This window comes from Pleurodeles waltl, chromosome 1_2 (genome assembly GCF_031143425.1).
Source record: "Pleurodeles waltl isolate 20211129_DDA chromosome 1_2, aPleWal1.hap1.20221129, whole genome shotgun sequence".
Taxonomy (NCBI): Eukaryota; Metazoa; Chordata; class Amphibia; order Caudata; family Salamandridae; genus Pleurodeles; species Pleurodeles waltl.
Genome location: NC_090437.1, coordinates 1,163,336,072 through 1,163,356,146, shown reverse-complemented (window position 1 = coordinate 1,163,356,146; position 20,075 = coordinate 1,163,336,072). Strand labels below are relative to the sequence as shown.

The window sequence follows — 20,075 nt, the reverse complement described above, 5'->3', positions numbered from 1 at the left end:
GGATGGCATAGAGGGGGCAATTCCATGATCATAGACATGTTACATGGCCATATTCGGAGTTACCATGGTGAAGCTACATATAGGTAGTGACCTATATGTAGTGCACGCGTGTAATGGTGTCCCCGCACTCACAAAGTTCAGTGAATTGGCTCTGAACAATGTGGGGGCACCTTGGCTAGTGCCAGGGTGCCCTCACACTAAGTAACTTTGCACCTAACCTTTACCAGGTAAAGGTTAGACATATAGGTGACTTATAAGTTACTTAAGTGCAGTGTAAAATGGCTGTGAAATAACGTGGACGTTATTTCACTCAGGCTGCAGTGGCAGGCCTGTGTAAGAATTGTCAGAGCTCCCTATGGGTGGCAAAAGAAATGCTGCAGCCCATAGGGATCTCCTGGAACCCCAATACCCTGGGTACCTCAGTACCATATACTAGGGTATTATAAGGGTGTTCCAGTAAGCCAATGTAAATTGGTAAAAATGGTCACTAGCCTGTCAGTGACAATTTGGAAAGAAATGAGAGAGCATAACCACTGAGGTTCTGATTAGCAGAGCCTCAGTGAGACAGTTAGTCACTACACAGGTAACACATACAGGCACACTTATGAGCACTGGGGCCCTGGGTTACCAGGGTCCCAGTGACACATACAACTAAAACAACATATATACAGTGAAAAATGGGGGTAACATGCCAGGCAAGATGGTACTTTCCTACAGGAGATCACTGTCCTTTGCATCTGCAACTCTCATTACTGTTCCCGTCATGACACTGCTGGTCTCTAAAAGGCACCCAGCTAGCTGTCCCATCCACTCAGGTTGCTTTGTCTTTCTACGTATAACTTTGCCATGTTATCTATGTGATTGTTATTTGTCCACCGATCGCACTGTTTCAAACAGTTTAGCTTTCATGCAATGAGCTGTTTGGCTCAAAACTGTCACTGTTCTGATTATGTCTTACAACAAAGATCTATTTGTTGCTACTCTGACCCATTCCTAAGCTCAATTAGCCTTATATTTGTGAAAAACAAGTATGTGATTTACAAAAATCTAACACTCTTTTCACATCTATGTGTGAATCTGTTTATCTTATTTGCAGTTTTTGACCTTGTAGTTCTCCATCCCTTAGCACTGCCTTCTTCTTTCCATCCATTTTCTACGTCTGTTGATACCATCTCTGGACCGTGTTTCTTCTCCCTTCCTCTGGTCCACGCAATATCCTTCTGTTGGCATTGTCTCTGTGCCTATCGCTTGTCCCTCCAACCAACGCTTGTCTATTTACCCATCCCTTGTTTTTGCCTGTCCATTCATCCATTCACCTTATTTACCATTCATTCCCTACGTTTTGCCTCCCTGTCTCTGCTTTGGTCCTCACATTCCATCTTTGGCCTGTCTCTCCATCCATTCCTTGATATTGTCTCCAAAGTATGCTCTTGTCTGGGTCTTAATAACAGAGTATCTCCTATCCCTTGTTTCACCACTAATCTGGGTCTCTCCTCACATCTCAGGCCATGACCCACACCTCTCCCGTTTTCCTTCCGCCCATACTTTGGCTCTGTTTTCCTATCTTTAGCTTATTTGTCCATCCATTATTTTACCTTTGTTTCCCCCCTGGTTGCTAGCTTTGCCATGCACCCACAGTCCTTCTGTCCATCCATGGCTTTCTCAGCTATCCAGTCCCTCTGAACTTCCTCTGCTCTTACCGGCCCTTGTCTCCACCCATTCCATGCCCCTCCACCATTCCATCATATCACCCTGCTCATGTATCTAATTATTCCATGCCTGCCTATGCCACACCGGTGCCACCTGTCTTTGGTCTGCTTCCTGTCCCTGTTCCCTCCACTTACCCCTTGGCTTTGAAGCTTCAGACAGTTCACATTTCAAATTAAGGATCAAGCTGATTTTGTTGCCAAAATTAAGAGACTTGCACACTAAATTCTGATATATAGTAATAAGATGACACTGAAAGCATGTTTAGCTCCAGATGTAGCCAGTTGGTTAATGTGCTAGCTGCTCTAATCTCCATATTGACTGTGTGTTATGCTGGTCTAGCTCAGTATTTCATCCTTCTGAGGTCGGCAAAAAGGAGCATAAATTATGGAGGGCAACAAATCCATCTGCAAAACAAAGAAATATGGTGCCACACTCGCTCGGGGCCTCCAGTTCCCTCTCTGCTGCCTCTCATTGCACCGCCATCAGCATCTGACCCTCTAAGGGCCTCAGGGCACTGCTAGTTTCCCAAGTGTACTCCCTTCTCCTCCATACTCCTCACTTCCTCATTCAGTTTCACTGCCCCAAAGGAGCAACTTTTAGGCTTGTGTTGCCCCTTAAACAATCATGTTCTCTTGGGCTGGCTCAGCCAACTCCTTAGTAGAAGCAGCTCTGCAGGTCAGGCTTCCAGCCCCTCCAATCAGGTTATTGTTGTTGCTGAGAAACCTGTTGGAAAGTAAGGAAAGTAAAGATGTCAAGTTTACAAGGCAACTGTGAGGAAAGTTCTGTTTTTCCCCCTAAAAATGACTTGAAAAAAAATAAAGGTAGTTAAATGGACCATGCTTTGAGCCTCATTATGCAGTTCTGACTACTTCCCACTTTATTCCCTTATCTGCAAGCCGTAAAGTGTGCTTGGACGCAGGGTCAATCCTAGGAGAGACTACTATGGACAAACATTTATACTGCTCTCCAGAAGTTGAACAGAAGCTCATCATATGGGAGCCACCACCACTTAATGGGTACAATTTAGGGATGGAAATAGGGTGCTTTACATCTGATCCTAGCTTTACCTAAATATGCTGTATTATAAACCTGGGCTTGGCCCTCAGCAGTGTGCCGCTCTCCTGGAGAGGCCAGACCCTCATTCATGCAATGAGAACCAAGCCCCAGTTGTGATCTAACATGCACGTTGGCAACTGTGGCTCTAGAAGGAATGGTTGTTAATCCCGGCTTTCCTATTTTGCCACATTGTGTGCTCTTGGGTGATATCTATTTAGACTTTTTCATCTGCTCCTATTTATGCCAAGATACCTAGAATCAGGCTAAAATCTGATAGTAAATTTGTCATAGAAACTGGCCCCAACACACACTGAATATTTCCACTGAGAGACAAAGTGCCCAGTCTCATGCTCTAGTCACCAAAATGAGCTATGGTAGGAAGGTAACTGGCCTAGGATAAAGCAATACTCTGTTGCAGCCTCTTTGATCATAGTGTACCAGTCTGACCTTGGGCATATCCTACTTTGCAAATGCCTCGTCCCCCTAATATGCAAGTATGGGAGCACTTTGAAACAGTCTCAATAAAGAGGAAGGAGAGCAAGGAGAGGGGATTGAAAAGAGGTAGAGTATAGGAGAGAGGAAAAAGGTAAGATGTACGAGAAGAGAAGAGAAGAGAAGAGAAGAGAAGAGAAGAGAAGAAAATGACTGTTTGTGTAGGAAAGAGGTGAGGGAATGCCAGGGAAAATGTTTGAGAGAAGGAAGTAGAGCATATGAAGGAATGTAGTGACAGTAGAGAATGAGGGAGGGAATTCAGAGGATGAAAGAATAAGGGATGAAAATGAAAGCAGTAAAATGACAAAAGAGGAGAAAGAAACCATAACTTTTTGCCACATTAACTTTGCAATGTGAAAATGAAGCACATGTTATTACGAATTTAGGGCCAGATGTAGCAAAGGTTTGCGATTCGCAAACGGGCAGAATCGCAATTTGCGACAGTGCAAAATCGGAAATGGGATGCAAAAAGCCCATTTCCGACTCGCAAAAAGCGATGGGACCCGTTTGCGAGTCGCATCCGTTGCAACCCCATTTTGCGACCCGCAAATACCAAGTCGCAATTTGCGAGTCGCAAACCTTATGCAATTGCAACTCGCAAATTGCGACTAGTCGCAAAAATGCCATTTTGCATGTGCCATTTACCACAAACTCAGAGCAGGTGGTAACCATTACCAAAGTATAAAAGGAGACCCAGAAGGCATCTGGGGTACACAAGATGGCGGAGATATACCTGATAGCAGTGAGAAGGAGAGTCCACGCAGCCCAGCAGAGGAGGAGGAGGGGCCACAGACAGGAGAAGATATATAGAACAAGGCAGACTCTTTTTCAGCAAACTGAGGATGAGATCTATGACAAATACCGCCTTAGCAGCGCAGCCATCCTAGAATTAATAGATTTACTCAAACCACAGCTAGAGCACCAAACTCTGCGTGGCTGCGCCATCCCTACGCATGTGCAAGTGCTATGCTCACTGCACCTCTTGGCCTCAGGGAGCTATCAGGGGGTCATTGCTGTGGCAGGTGGGGTATTCCAAAGTGCAGTGTCAAGGTTCCTCAGGGCCTTCCTAGATGCCTTAGTCACGCACATGTCCCACTTCATATACTTACCAAGGAATGAGGCAGAAATTAACAGCACCAAGCTGGACTTTTACCGCATTGCCCACTTTCCCCATGTCATAGGGTGTGTAGATGGGACACACATTCAAATATGCCCCCCTGCTAATCTAGAGCACATTTTCCGCAACAGAAATTGTACCCACTCACTCAATATTCAGGTTGTTTGTGACGCCCATTATGTCATCACTGACATTGTAGCTAAGTTTCCAGGCAGTACCCATGACTCATACATTTTCAGGCATAGTGGGATACATCAACGCCTGGAACGTGGGGAATTCGGAGACGGTTACCTCCTAGGTAGAGCCACAGACACTTGCAGACATACACAGAGGTCACTGTGCACGACAATCTGGACTTCCTAACAGTGTACTTTTGTGCCCAACAGGTGACAGTGCATATGCTCTCAGGCCTTGGATCATGACTCCGTTTTTAACACCCAGCAATGATTCAGAGAGGCAATACAACAGTGCACATAAGAGGACCAGGAACCTCATTGAGCGCACCTTCGGACTCCTGAAGGCAAGATTCAGATGCCTCCACCGCAGTGGAGGTGCCCTCCAATACACCCCCATTACCGCATTTAAAATTGTGGTCGCATGCGCCATCCTCCACAACATAGCCACCCGACGTGGGCTACCTCTCACCCCTGCAGACCCAGATCCTGATGATGAAGAGCAAGAAGAACCACATCGCCATCATGGGGATAGGAGTTTGGCAGATCAAGGCAGACTGAGACGGGAACACATTGCAACACAATATTTTGGACGGTACGTGTCAACTCCAACCATACTCACCTATTAACCAAAAACTCCATTTGTTAAGTGACAAAAAAATAACTGTTTTATTAGTGTATTAAATAAACTATTTACAAGTGAAGATTGTCCATGGGCAGTAAAATGCCAACCAGGCATGTGGCACATTAACGTCATGTGCCACATTTAATGGTCCAGGGTGATCTCTAAGACCTTCTGCCCCTCCTGCCAGCCTGGCTGGTCCCTGCTGCTTCCGTGGTGCTCTGCCTGCCACTCCTGAGCACCCTGCTGTCAGTGATAGAGACACTGCTCACTGTTGAGCCCTCCTCACTGTCCTGGGGTGTTTCCCCTGTGGCCCTCGACATTTCCGGTGTCTCCATCAGTTCGATAATGTGGGTGAGATGTCCCAGGCCCCTTGCCACATCCCCAGCGAAATGGCCCATCTCCACTTGCAGCCCAACTGTCCTCCTCCACAGGCCTGTGGTATTCATGGCGAGCCTGCCGATGGATGTGGCCATCCTGTCCAGTCTGTGCATGATCTGCCGATCCCTGCGCCGCCCACCCTCTGCCTGGGCCAGTAGTCCTCCCCCCAGTTCCCTCATGGCAAGGGCAAGGTCCCCAGTGTTACTGCAGATCATGTCCATCCGTGTGTTGAGGTGCTGCATGCTGGCATGGTTGTTGCGCACAAAGCGGTGCAGCACACCACTAATTCTGCCCAAAATTCTGTTCTGCAGGCGCTGACCACGCAGCAGATGTGCCTCATTGGTGGTTGGAGGAAGTAGCCCGGATGCAGACTGCAGCCCAGATGGTATTGACCTGCGACGCCTGCGCAGCGGTGGCTGCCCTGTGCTTCCACCTGTCTCCTCCCTGCCTGTTGCTGGGGCAGCCTCTTGCGGAATTGTTGCAGCAGGTGTGGCTACTGCAGGGATGCTGCTGACCGTGCAGGTGGGGGTGCTGGGGGGTCCTGGGGTGTCCTCATGGGCCTGGGTGCTTGGAGTGTTGGTGGTGTCTTGCTGGAGACCTGTGGGACATGGGTAACAGACTGTCAGTGTCTACTATCTATTGCACACTTCCTAATAAACATTTGCCTATGAACTGCCTACTTGACTACATTTCCCATAATGCATCATTCTGGCATTTGCTACCCTGAAATGGAGCTATTTTGGTTGTGCATGCCCCTGAGTACATGGTGGGTGGGGGTATGGCATTGATAGGGGTACAATCATATCACATGGTACTCACCGGTTGATGTGCTGGCCTCTAAGGTGTCCAGGTCCCCAAATCCAGACACTGCCTCCTGCTCCAAGGTTTCTTCCACCCTTTCTTCCAGGGGTGTGGGTGGTGGCACAGACGATGGTCCCCCTCCTGTGCCTCTCATCTCCCGGAGCCTTTCAGCCACCCTCTCCTTGGTCCGGGAGCGGAGGTCATACCACCTCTTCTTGATGTCGTCGATGGTCCTATGGCTCACCCCCAGGGAATTGATCTTGTCCTGGATGTCCTGCCACAGTTGTTTTTTTGTGGCCTCAGGAACATTGAGGGCTGCTCTCCCAAACAAGTCATCATAGTGCTGACAGCATTCCTCTGTCAGCACCTCCAGCTCCCTCTCAGAACATTTGAGCTTCCTCTTTCTTGGGGTTCCCTCCATGGCAGCTGCTGTTTGTCCTGTGTGAAATTCAGCAGTTATAAAAGGGTGTGGTCCTCCCTCCTCCCAGGTGTATTTGTAAACTTCCTGGCTGTGATGTCATCATCATCATGTGCCAGGAAGTGTTTCCAGAGTGTTCTGGTGTGGTTTCTGGAGTGTTCTGCTGCACCTGTAAGCAATTTTCAAGGTAATCGCAATTTGCGACACTTACTCGCTAATTGCGAGTTCGTTTTTTGCACACTCGCAAAAAGCGACCTCGCAATCTGCGGACTCGCACACTGCGTTGCGAGTCCGGGTGCGAGTCGCTATTTCTGAACGTTTTTTTTCCTTGCATTACAAATTGCGACTCGCATTTTGCGAGTCGCATAAACTCGCAAAATGCGAGTCGCAATTTTTTGTTTTGCTACATCTGGCCCTAAATGCCTATAATTTCATGTCTGGTTCCCAATTACATAATAAAGCACAACCTGGTTCATTTTTACTAATGACCTCATTAGAATAGTATTTCTCTCTCTCTCTCTCCTTTTTTGGCCTCACATCACTTACCTCATCCTCCCTCCCACCTTTACCCCAGTTTCGCTACCAGGCCCTACATCTCTTTGTATCTACACCCTTTCTGTATCTCAACATTTTGTGTAGCTCACCCCCAATACCCTGTCTGCATACCACTGTATCTGTACCTCTTTACCTCTTTATCTCTCTCTCAACTTCACCTGTCTAACTAAAACTTCTCTCTGCATCACAGTCTCATCCTTCCATCTCCCCTCTTTTTATCTCTTCTCCATCTGGTTCACCTCTTTCTCAAATGCATCCCACTCTTTACTTCACCTCTCTATTTCTCTTGATTCATCTTTGTGTACTTCTCCTCTCTCTGCACACCATTTCCCTGTATACTCCACACCAATCTAAGTACCTCATCTCTTTCTTCTCCATTTCTCTTTTGCTACATAACCTCTCCTTTTACCTCACAAGTTCTGCTCTATCTCACATCTTCACTTTCCCATATTTCTTTCTACTCTTGTTTGTTTGACCTCTTCGCTCTCCTAACATTGCACTTCTCTCGCTTCGTCTTTTTTTCTATCTCTTTTTCTAAACTTATCATTACTTTCACCCCCTCTCTCGCTATCATAACTCTGCACCTTGTACTTTGTTGCAACTCAATCTCTCCACCTCACCTCTCTATCTCTACCTTAACTCCCCATTTCTAATTCTTTGTACATCACAACCCTCTCTCTCACATCCTCTTAGGCTAGTTCTGTATCAATGTCACCTCTGTTTCTTTATCTCACCTCTGCCTCTACATTTTTCTACACCTAGTCTCTTTTTCTTTCCTTTGCAGCTTCTCTACCTTTCTTATTGCCTCACTACTCTCTTTACCTAACTTGTATGTCGAACCCTCTTCTTAGTTTATCCCTCTCTTCACCTCACTACACTGTCTACCTTTCATCTCTCTCTGTTTCTCTCACTTCCTAGCTACCTGCCTATCTCTATCTCTACCTCTGTTCCTTTCTAACTCACCTCTCTTTCTACCTTACATCTCCTTTCATCTCATCCTTTGGAGTTCTCCACCGATTCTGTCTTTCCGCATTTTCGAGCTATATCTCTACCTCACTCTAAAACCTTACTTATATCTGCATACCTCTTTCTCTAGGTATCTTTCTCTTTCTACTTTTCTGTATCTTTCCAGCTACCTCACCTTACCCTCTTTACCATAGATTTCTGCCTAGCTCAGCTATCTCTAACTCAGGTCTATCTCTACCCTCCTTCTCCCTTTGCATCACCTCTTTCACTCTAGCTTTCTTTTCACCTCTCTGTTGTTCGCTTGGTTACTCAACAGTCAGGGGTCACTATCTAGCTAAAGAAGTGCACTCATAGAAAGAAAAGAGAGAGGTGATAAATCAGGCCAAGAGTTTTAAGAAGAAAACTATCCATTTTCACTTGATGGATTGGTGAAACACCTCGGAGTTCTAATCTGATTTTCACTGTAGCGGTGAGAATGCCAGTTGTGAACTTTTATTTCTTTGAGATTACAAATATTCAGCACTTAAATCTACACTTTCAGGAGTTATGTGCTCATCAATGGGACACCATGCAACTATGAATTTTGTTGTTATGCTGCTTTGGTGTGTGGAACTTCCAGTGACACGCTTTCACCACTATCCAATGTACTTGGTGACTGCACACTTTCCAAGTGGCACCTATTACTCCACCTTGCCTTTAATCTTTAAAATCTGGATTGTCTGGCAGGTAACTGGCTGTCAACACTATCTTGTGAGCACAGCAGGATGATGTACCAAATGATTTTACCCATACTGTGTCAACAGGAAAATGTGACACCAAGAATTTTGGGAGTCATTTCATCACTCAGTGACAGCATTAATTATTGCCAAATGAATGACTATGATCCTAATACTCCCAGATTCATTAAAGTGTATACACCAATTAGACCAGCCCTGAAATCATGCTTCGAACCACCGAAATTTAAATCCAAGAGCGCTAACCTGTAAGGAAGCAAAAGGAAAAATATTTTAGTGACGTCCCTAAACAACAAAATGCAGTCTGACAAATGTTAGACAAGCCTTTCTTGATTCTACCAAGTGGGACGAAGTCACATGGTATGGGACACTTCTAGAAGAAATAGAAAGTGACACATACTCCTTCACTTGACTTTCTTTGAATGCAAGTTTGGTTTGTGGCCGTGCAGGTGATTATCAATGATTATGTTTGCACTGATGAGGACTATATATATATTATTTTTTTGGGGGGGTGGAGGGAGGTTGTCAGTTTATATATGTTTAAACCTAAATAGGAAGTACGGTATAATTAGAATTAATTCCAACAGTTTCAAGTTAGCCTCTTCAGCTCATAGGTGGGAGGTCTCTGCTACAGCCAATCACAGTCTGTGGTGCTTGGCCCTGTGATTTCTAAACCAGGGGTTTAATTAGAAGCTTTGCTCAGACCACCCCTTCCCTCTAGCTGTCTGTGTTTGTCCTTAGAAGTCAAAGCTGCCATGTTTCCTAGGTCCATATGTGAAAGCTATTATTTTAAAAAGAAATTCTTAGCAATCTGTGACTTCTAGCCCTGGTGTTATAATAGGATTAGCAAGACTGTAGGTCCCAGAATGCAAACCAAAAACGCAGGTATGGAGCAGTTACTTCCAAATGGACCTTGGAAACTTGACAGGGATGAGCAACATTTCTAAAATGCCGTGCTGCAGCTCCTTCCCGCAGCCTTAAAGCTCTTCGTCACGGTATATAGGGCTTAAAGAGACATGCACTCTCAGAGTAGCAGGAGTTATTCCAGTCTGCCTGTTTCCTTTATCTATGCTTTGCTATTTTTAAAGTGTTAAAATTAGGACATTTAGCATTCTGCGCCGCATGAGCCAGATACCACAAAAGACCATGCCCTCGGTAGCGCCTCACTCCTAGATTAATGTTGGAGCAGACTGCATTACTGATAGTCTCCAACTCCATCCCTCAAAGGCTTCCTGAGCGCCTTCCTCCCAATGCTAATTGTGGAGCTTGCTTGGATAACGGGGCCGATGCTTGTGGCTCCATAGAGACCCTGACCTTCACAGCAGTGCAGTATACCCAGGGCCCAAGGGCCTTGTTTAGAGTGTGGTGGATGTGATACTCCATCAAAACGTGATGAATATCTAGTCATCACAAGTGCTATAGGTTATAAAGCAGTGAACGGGACATCCACCAATTTTGTTACGTAGTATCTCATCCACCAAACTCGAATATGACCCTAAAGCCCATATTTATACTTTTTTAGCTCTGCACTTGCGCCGGTTTTTGATGCAAATTCGGCAAAAACCTTACACCATATTTATACTATGATGCCCAATCCTGCAAACGTCAAAATTCCTCAGTGTGCGTCATTTTCTGGATGCGGGAAACCGCCTTGCGTTAATGACATGCAAGGTAGGCGTTCCCGTCCACAAAAAATGACTTTAAGGCCTGTGGGCATTGTTTATACTCCTGCATCATTTTGACGTACAGGAGGGGGCTGGCCTTAAAAAACGGAGCCCAGCCTTATGTGTGCCGTTTTTTAACACCTGGGTCAGGGCAGGTGTTAAGAGACCTGTGGGCTCTGACCATGGAAACAGTCCACAGGTGCCCTTCTCTGTCCCCAGGGACACCCCCTGCCACCCTCCACCTCCCCTGGAGGACACCCATGGATGGGGGGACCATCCCAGGTAAGTACAGATAAGTTGAGGTAAGTATTTTTTAATAATTTTTTTTAGTGGCATAGGGGGCCTAACTTGGGGCCCCCTACATGCCACTGTGCCCAATGGCCATGCCCAGGGGACAGAAGTCCCCTGGGCATGGCCATTGGGCAGAGGGGGCATGACTCCTGTCTTTGCTAAGACCGGAGTCATTTCAATGGGGGTTGTGCGTCAAAAAATGGCGCAAGTCCGGTTAGAGCCCAGATTTTTTACTCTAAACTGACTTGCACCATTTATTGACGCACAACCCCCATTTTTCCCTACGCCGGCGCTGCCTGGTTAGAGTCACTTTTTTTACGCTGACCAGTCCGCAGCGCCGGCTAACGTCAATCCATAAAAAAAGGCACCTGCCTGGTGCGTTGGAATGGTGTTAGCCGGCGGTAAATTTTTTGACGCAAACCAGCACTGCCGCTAGTTTGCGTCAAAAAGTATAAATATGGGCCAATTGTATTTTGCAAGTTTGCGCCGCTTTTGCGTCAAAAAAAGAGGCAAATGCGGCGCTAAAAAAGTTTAAATATGGGCCTAAGTACCTTCGCTGTTCTTGTTTTTTTAAAACTATGAGCAGCAAGTGAAGAATTTTTTTTTTTCCTGGTGCGTGGAGCGTTGTGTGTGCTCTTGGAAACACTCTCGGCGCTTGGTGGAAGCCGTAGAACACAGGTAATGGAATAGGACCAATGCTGAAACATATTGCTGCAGAAAAAGAAACAAGATATGCAGCTTCACAAATAAAATGCTTAAATGTCTCTTTAATGTGCCATTGTTTGATAAATATCAGTTTACCCATGGTAGACTTGGACGGCAAGTATGTCATTCAATCAAACAAACTGATTCAGAAAGTGAAAATTAAAGGTGAGATGCATGATTGAGTTTGTACTGCTTGCGCCTTATGTCGTATATATAGATAGTGTAATTTGGAAATAAATAGCTGATATTAACACCCAATGTCATTCATTATCCTCGCAGAATGAAGGAAAAGAGAAATTGGAACGAACACATAAAGAGAAGGTGCGTCGATTACAAGATCATCTGAGAATGAAAGAGGGAGAAATAAAGAGCTATTTGGAGTATTTTGAACACTACAAAGATAAGCGGAGGCAACAAATGAGAATGTTACGAGAACGAGAGCATCGACTTCAAAATCAAGTGCTCAAACTTGAGAAAGAAATAGTAGACTGTAACGCAATGCCACCTTTCCTGAACACTGTAGAGGACCCCTCTAATGATGAAGGAGTTGAGCAATCTATAGAAACGGACACATTCCAAAACCATACTAGGTTACCTGGTACTGAGGAAGAAAGAGAAGAAGCAAAAATCTACAATGAGGATGGTGCGCATCACTTAACAAAACAAATACAAAAGCTGCAGAATGATCTTAAATCACTGCTTGAAAGAGAAGTCGTCAATAATGGAGAAAGAGAAGAACTAATCAACCGGCTACAGAAGTCTGAAGACAATGAAGACTTTCTGAATAGGAAACTGGAAGAATTCCGTTGTCGTATTTCTGAGCTAAAAATGACAGAGTACAATCTCCAGCAATTCGTAGAGGATCTTGAAGAGGAAAACAAGAGGTTAAAAAATGAACTAAAAGTCAGTTCTCATAAAGAAGAGGAGAATCCACATCTAGTGGCTGAAGAATGCAAAATGCACAATATCCCGGACATAAACTTGGTAAGCAAAAGAAATATGTACATTATAGAACGTCTAAAACTCCACGGTTATTGCATCACAGCGGACTGCATGGTAAGGTAAAAAGACTTACTGTGCAATCTAACAGCAAACTAACGCTTAATCTATTTGCTAGATTATTGTGTATTTTCATTTAACTAAGTACCATAACTCAATTTGCAAATTACAGCATTGTTTTTTTAAAAGAATGAATCCTAGGACCATGGTCCAGATCCATCAGGACTAATTCCTTGGTATGGAATACCTTTGACCTGGCTGCTCTCTTGTCAATCTCTCTTTGTAAGGAATCAGAAACTTCATATTAGATTCACACCAATCTTTTCTTACATCATGTTCAGTGTTGGCAATGCTCCCATCGTATGCTTCTCAACCTCATCCCTGATAAAGGATATCTTCAACCTTGGTTACAGCGTTTTATACTTGGGAGGTTGTCATACTGATGTTGCAGGGTAATAACTGCAGTTCAGTCTCCCTTTTGTGGCTTTTACACAAGGCCATGACCAATGGATTTTCTTTACTAAGGTGGAGATGCCCATCTTGCTTCCTCTTCATGCTCTAGAAGAGCAAACAAATTATGCAGCCCCATGTTCCTCTTATTCTTTCGGTTTGGAAAGTTACTTAAAGTGGTATGGCAATATGGTGACACAAAGAAAAAAAATATTTTACAAGATATGTAAAGGAAACAAAACCTTGACCAATGGATGTGTGACTGTAAGCACAAATTAAAATCCTAGCAAGAGCATTGTGAATCTGGGTGGAATCAACTTCCAAATACCAGCTGTGGTGAAATAACTGTCTCACTGTCCATAGTGTCCTATCATTAACAAGTATCAACTATAAACTCCTTAAAGCCATATTTCACAGCCTCCAGGTGATGATAATTCCATTAAAGTTGATGATGCATATCCTTAATTATAAATCCACTAAAAAACACAAAGCCTACAGGGACTTTATAGTTAGGTTCAGATTTTAGACGCACAAAACCATATAAAGTCAGCTGTTATAGTTAGTGTTAGAAATGGGGTTTCCAGTTGGCAGTTGTTTGCATCCTGTCCAAGTAGGGACCCTCTCTTAAGTCAGGTTAAAGGAGCCACAGCTAAAATAACCCCTGCTCACCCTCTTGGCAGCTTGGCTCATGCAGTCAGGCTTATCTCAGAGGAAATGCATAAAGTATTTGTTTAGAAAAATAGTCAATATTTATCTGAGTAAACAAGGCCAAAACAACAAAAATCCAACATACACAAGTCAAGTTTAAACAAGTCTTAATCCATAGGAATCAACGGATGTATCTCTTTAGCACAAAGTGCCTGGGATCCGTCAAAAACAAAGACAATGCTGGCCACAGGGTAAGTGAGGCACCATAAAAGCAAAGTGATGGGTCAGTTTCTACTGCACAGGGGAGCTGATGCGTAGATTCTTTCCTCATAGGTGATACAATGCACCAGTTCCTTACTGGCAGGGAAGGTGATGTGCTGATTCTGTCCTCGCAGGAAAGGCGATGTGTCAATTTCCGGACACGTGACCTCGGTGCCTTACTGCGGTGCAAGGTCCATGAAAAATTGGCACCCCAGGGCCAATGTGTAGAAAATCCAGATGTTCTGCAGCCACAAGACAGGCAGCATTTTATACTTGGGAGGATGTCATACTGAGGTTGTAGGGCCATAAATGCACTTGGAGAAACCTTTGGATGCATGATGTAGAAAGCCAAGTCCAGTCCTTTCACTCCCAGGACAGAAGCAGCAGGCCAGCACAACAAAGCAACAGACAGAGAGGCAGTCCCTCTCATAGCATCCAGCTCTTCTTCCTGGCAGAATTTCCTCAGTCCAGAAGGATTCTAACTATATGGTGTCAGAGGTCCAGTACTTATAACCATTTCTGTCTTTGAAGTAGGCAAACTTCAAAGAGAAGTCTTTGTACTGCACAAGACTCTGCCTTTTCCGACCCTGGTCAGAGACACACTCCAGGGGGTCGGAGACTACTGTGTGTCAGACAGGCACAGCCCAATTCAGGTGCAAGTATCAGCTCCTCCATCCACTCTAGCTCAGGAAGACCCATCAGCCTGGGTATGGGCCATCAGGATATGCAGAGCCCACCTCAGCTCCCTTTGTGTGACTGTCAAGAGTGAATGCACAAACAGGGCAACTGTCATCCTGACGCAGATGTATTTTCAGCAGACGAGCAGAGGCACAGAATGATTAATCAAGAAAATGCCCACATTTTAAAAGTGGCATTTTCAAACTTACAATTCAAAAACCAACTTCACCAAAAGATGTATTTTTAAATTGTGAGTTCAGAAATCCCAAACTCCATATCTCTATCTGCTCCCAATGGGAAATTACACTTAAAAGATATTTCAAGGCAATCCCCATGTTCCCCTATGGGAGAGATAGGTCCTGCAAGAGTGAAAAACAAAATTAGTAGTATTTCACTATCAGGACATGTAAAACACACCAGTACATGCCCTACCTTTTAAAAACACTGCACCCTGCCCATGGGGCTGCCTTCGGGCCTACCTTAGGAGTGACTTACAGGTAATAAAAAGGAAGGTTTGGGCCTGGCAAGGGGGTGCACTTTCAAGGTAAACATGGCAGTTTAAAACTGCACACACAGGCACTGCAATGGCAGGCCTAAGATATGTTTGCAGGGCTACTAAAGAGGGTGGCACAGTCAGTGCTGCAGGCCCACCAGTAGCATTTGATTACAGGCCCTGGGCACACCTGCTGCACTATACTAGGGACTTACTTGTAAATCAAATATGCCAATCATGGAGAAACACAAACACCAATGCATTTTAGACAGAGAGTATATGCCCTTTAGCAGTGGTTAGCAGTGGTAAAGTGCCCAGAGTCCTAAAGCCAACCAAAAACAGATCAGAAAAAATAGGAGGAAGAAGGTGAAAAGTTTGGGGATAACCCTGCAAAAGTGGTCAGGTCCAACACAACCCCCTTCCAGCCTAAAGCTAGGGTAGACCAATCAATACCTTGATGGACTTTCCTGCTTAAGGTGATAAAACATGGACCCTGGCCCCCAACAGCAGTGACGCTTCCCAGTTCTACGCCTTTCTGTCTATATTCTCAGAGCCCACTAAGCTAATCCATGGGAAATCCTTCTCCTCACATGCAGACCCCATCTGTGCAGCACCTAACATTACTTTGCTCACAGATGTATCCCAGTAGGGAACATAGTGGTGTGGCCCATTCCACCCTCGGGTTGTGACTTCTGTGCTCAACCCAAGGGCAACTCTGTCCACAGGGACAGCATCCCACAGTGGCCACTGACTGCGATCAGCAATGAGAGTGAGTCCTCAGCCCTTCCAGGGCTCTCTAACCTCTGTGGTTTCTCAGAGTGGGTGGCGGTAGTCCCAGGTGGCTGGCACCCTCTGTCCACTCTCCCTCCCACCATTTCAGGGGTGAAATCCTGAGACTGCCTCTCCAGCCCAGGGTCTGTACCCTTAGGCTGGACAGGAGTCAGGGGCACTTCCTATCTCCCCCTGCCCCACACCCCGGGCCTCTGTACCCTCCTTTTGGAAGCTGTACTTCCAGACTCCAGAACTGTCAGGTTGTCTGTGGCAGCCATCCTTCACAATTCTTCCACCAGTTCAGGGGTGCTAACCTGCAACTCGACCCCCAACCCAGGGTCTGTACCATTAGGCTGAGCAAGTGCCTGGCAAGCCTGGACTTCTGGGGAAGTACAACCCCCCCCCCAAGGGAAACACATTCCTCATGTGTCGTGTGAGAGTCTAGCCGGCAATGGTTCCTCAACCCGTGTCCCTTTAACAGAGGATGAAGCCCTCCCAGGCCACAAGTGGCATCACCAGGGCTAATCCTGGGGTGCTCTTACCTCAGAGGGGGCAACCCCTGACCCATTGGTCCTCCCACTTGGGACTGTCTCCTCTCTAACCCCTCCATCTGGGCTTCTACATACTCCTCTCCAGAGTGGTGCTGCCAGACACCAAAACTGGTAGGACGCTTGTGACAGCTGCCACCCAAGTTCTCCTGACACTGTAGGACTCCCATCAGTGGATGGTCTCCTGGTACAGACCCCCCTGCTTGCCTGTGCCCCCTCTGAGAGCAATCCATGGACTAGGGATGAAGATAGGGCACCCTGGGCCTCTGTCCACTTCCACCCCTTCTCCTCCTTCTGGAAAGGACGTGGGACCCTTTGTTCCCCTTACTACAATGTGCCCTGTCTGGGTCACTGCAACCCTCCCCCTCACTCTGGGAGGAACACCTGAGCCATCCTCCTTGGGATCACTCCCCAATGCCATCCCAGACACTCTAGTACTCACCCAGAGGTCTGCCTCCAGTGCAAGCTTCCTGGTGACAAAGAACTCGTGCTCCACCAGGTGTTGGCCTAGTTCTGGAAAACTGTGACTGAACATATGCTCTCCAGCAATCAAATTGTACAGCCCCTCACATGTGTTAACCATACTACCCTTTACCCAACCATCCAGTGCCTTCAAAAAAACACCCCACATGATCTCCCATCTGGTGAGACAGTATCTGACTGCCCTTCAAACTCAACCTACCCTCCTCTGGGGTGACTCCATACTCCTTAACCAGAGCTTCCTCTGTAGGGTACATCTTTCCCTGTCACTTTCTTCTGGAGCCAGTAGAGTACCCCTCCCACTACCAGGATTATGACTCCCCGTGCCAGTTCCCCAAACCACCTCAGGTACCCTGCATACCTCTGGAGCTACCTCATATGCCTTGGTCCTCTGGGGATGTCACCTCCCTCCTTGAAGTTAGAAACCAGGTCTCTGGGTATGTGGACCTTTTCTTCAGAACTGGACATGGTACTTTCGCTGCCACCATCTGATCTAAACTCAGCCCTCCTGGCTTTCAGATCCAGCTCCTTCAGACTGAGCTTATGAGCTGAAAGAACCAGTCTCATTTCCTTCAAAGCTTTCTCTCTCTCCTGCTTCAAACTGAGCTTTACAAGCTCCAGCTCAACCTTCCTGTCTCTCTGCCTATTCTCCCGCTCCTCTGGAGACAGACGCACTTGCCAGGTCGACATGGCAGTTTAAAACTGCACACACAGGCACTGCAATAGCAGGCCTGGGACACGTTTGCAGGGCTACTCGTGTGTAGCACAATCAGTGCTACAGGCCCACTAGTAGCATTTGATATGCAGGCCATGGGCACACCTGGTGCACTATGTTAGGGACTTACTAGTAACTAAAATATGCCAATCATGGAGAAACCAATCCCCAATACATTTTAGACAGAGAGCATATGCACTTTAGCACTGGTTAGCAGTGGTAAAGTGCTCAGAGTCTTAAAGCCAACAAAAACAGGTCAGAGAAAATAGGAGGAAGAAGGCAACAAGTTCGGGGATAACCCTGCAAAAATGGTCAGTTCCAGCAGTTAGATTTATTTCAAGTAACTATACCTCTTGCTCTAAGGTAACTATAACTTGCGCCCTTGCCATGCACAGTTTTCCCATCAATAATTTTACTGCAAATGTTACAGTGATATAATCGTTGATGTCATTGAAGATGTCATGAGTGATGTAATATCTGGGGTAATTAGCAGAGTGTTGAGGGCCGGAGTTATAGTCACTTTAGTGCCCAAGTTATAGTTACTTGAAATAATTATAACTATAACAGCTGAATTTATATGGTTTTGTGCGTGTAAAATATTAACCTAGTTATAAAGTCCCTGTAACCTTTGACATTTTAGTTAATGTCTAAAGTTTTTTTAAACTCTATTTCCTAACTATAACGTCCCTCTAACCTTTAGTTTTTTCAGTGAATTTCTAGGGTTTTATAACATTAAGTAAAATGCCCATCGCAATGCACGATGGGGGGGAGTTGAATGCAGGTCTTGGTATTGTGCTGCCCCCTCCCAAGCTTGCTGCTCCTGCCCCCCCTCCTCCTTGCTCTCCATTGTCCAAGTCCATGCCCCTGCTGCCTCATTACAGCCCTGTGTGGCCAATGTTCTTCCACTGCCTTTCCTGTCAATCCTGAACAGTTAGCTTGCTGCCACATCCACCTCCTCTGTACCCTCCTTTTTCTGAGTCAATGCTCCAGTCCCCTCCCTCCTGCCCTGCATGGTCCTATGTGCTACCACTGTCCTCTATTTAGCTTGATGTCCTTGCCGACCCCTCCTGCCCTCTGTTGCTTAATTCTATGCCCCACCATTGCCCTCCTGCTTAGCCTCTGTGCTTCCCCTCCCTCCTTCCCCCTGCCCTCCAAAGTATGTGTGCTTGCCCCTGCTCCCTTATTTTTGCCCACCATGTTCCATGGACCTACCACTGCCCCTTCTATCTACTCTGAGTGTTCTGTTGAGGTTCCACTGCCCCTCCCACCTGCCTACCATAGTCAGATGACTGCGAATTGTCCCTTTCATCTCTACCCTGGCTGTCCGAGTACCATACCCCTAGACCTTCCCTCCTGTCCTCCATGGTCCATTTTGCCACCACTCCCTTCTGCTCTCCATGCTCTGTTGTGCTGCAACTGCTCCCCCTGTCTACGCCGCATGAGCTGTTGTGAAGGGCTTTCCGTTGCCCTCTCTTGTGTGTGTCCTGCCTCTACCCATCCCTTCTGACCTCCATTGTCCTTTGTGCATGCCCCAGCCCCCTCCCTCTTGCCCACCATGGCTGTTGTGCTGTCACTAACCCCCCCCCGCTTGCCATGCATGGCCTTCTGTGGTGCCACAGCCCCTCCTGGCCTGTGTGGTCAACTTCCTGCACCTGACCCCCTCCCACTTTCCCTCCATTGTCTATGTGTATGCCATTATAACCTCACTGTTGCTCTCCATGGTGTGTTGTTCTTCCAGTGCCCATCCCGCTTGCCTCCCATGGTCAGCTTGCTGCTCCAGCCCTGCCTCCTTGCCCCCTTCACTCTGTTTTCCATGTGCAGACCCCTGTGCCCTCATTCCTGCCCGTGTCTGGTCCGTTGTTGTGCCCCTGCCCCCTTCCTCCTGCTCCTCATGAGCCTTTATGCTGCAACTGTCTCTCCTGTCTGTCCAGTATGGCCAGTTTGCTGCCCTTGCCTTGTTCTCCTCTGCTACCTCTTGTCCATGTGCATGGCCCTGTTGCCTCCCTAATGCTTTCCATAATCTGTTGTGCTGCACTGCCATCCCGCTTGCTCTGTGTGGTGCATTGTACTGCTGCAACCCCTGCTCTGTAAGCTCAGTTTGGTACCCCTACCCATCTCCCTTGTGCCTCCTGTTATCTCAGTCCATGTCCCTACGCCATTCCTCCTGCCCTCAGTGATCCACTGTGCCATACTTGCCAATATTTTGAACTTGGTAAGAGGGAGACTGAAAAAAACCTGGGGGATTGATCTTCTCCATTGACTTACATTGAAAAAGAGGAGATTTTAGTCAGGAGCCAGATAAAACATAAAGCCCTTTTGAGCTAAAAAACACTGGGAGTCCCCTGCC

The 20,075-nt window shown here is 46.4% G+C and overlaps 1 protein-coding gene across 1 annotated transcript in view; it reads left to right on the top strand.

The window, feature by feature from the left end:
- Positions 1–20,075, top strand: part of C1_2H4orf50 (chromosome 1_2 C4orf50 homolog) — a 180,321-nt gene that overhangs the window by 66,719 nt on the left and 93,527 nt on the right. Inside the window, exon 3 of the mRNA XM_069205863.1 lies at positions 11,965–12,669. Within this exon, the coding sequence (XP_069061964.1) occupies positions 11,965–12,669 (705 nt within the window). The remainder of the gene's footprint in view (positions 1–11,964; positions 12,670–20,075) is intronic.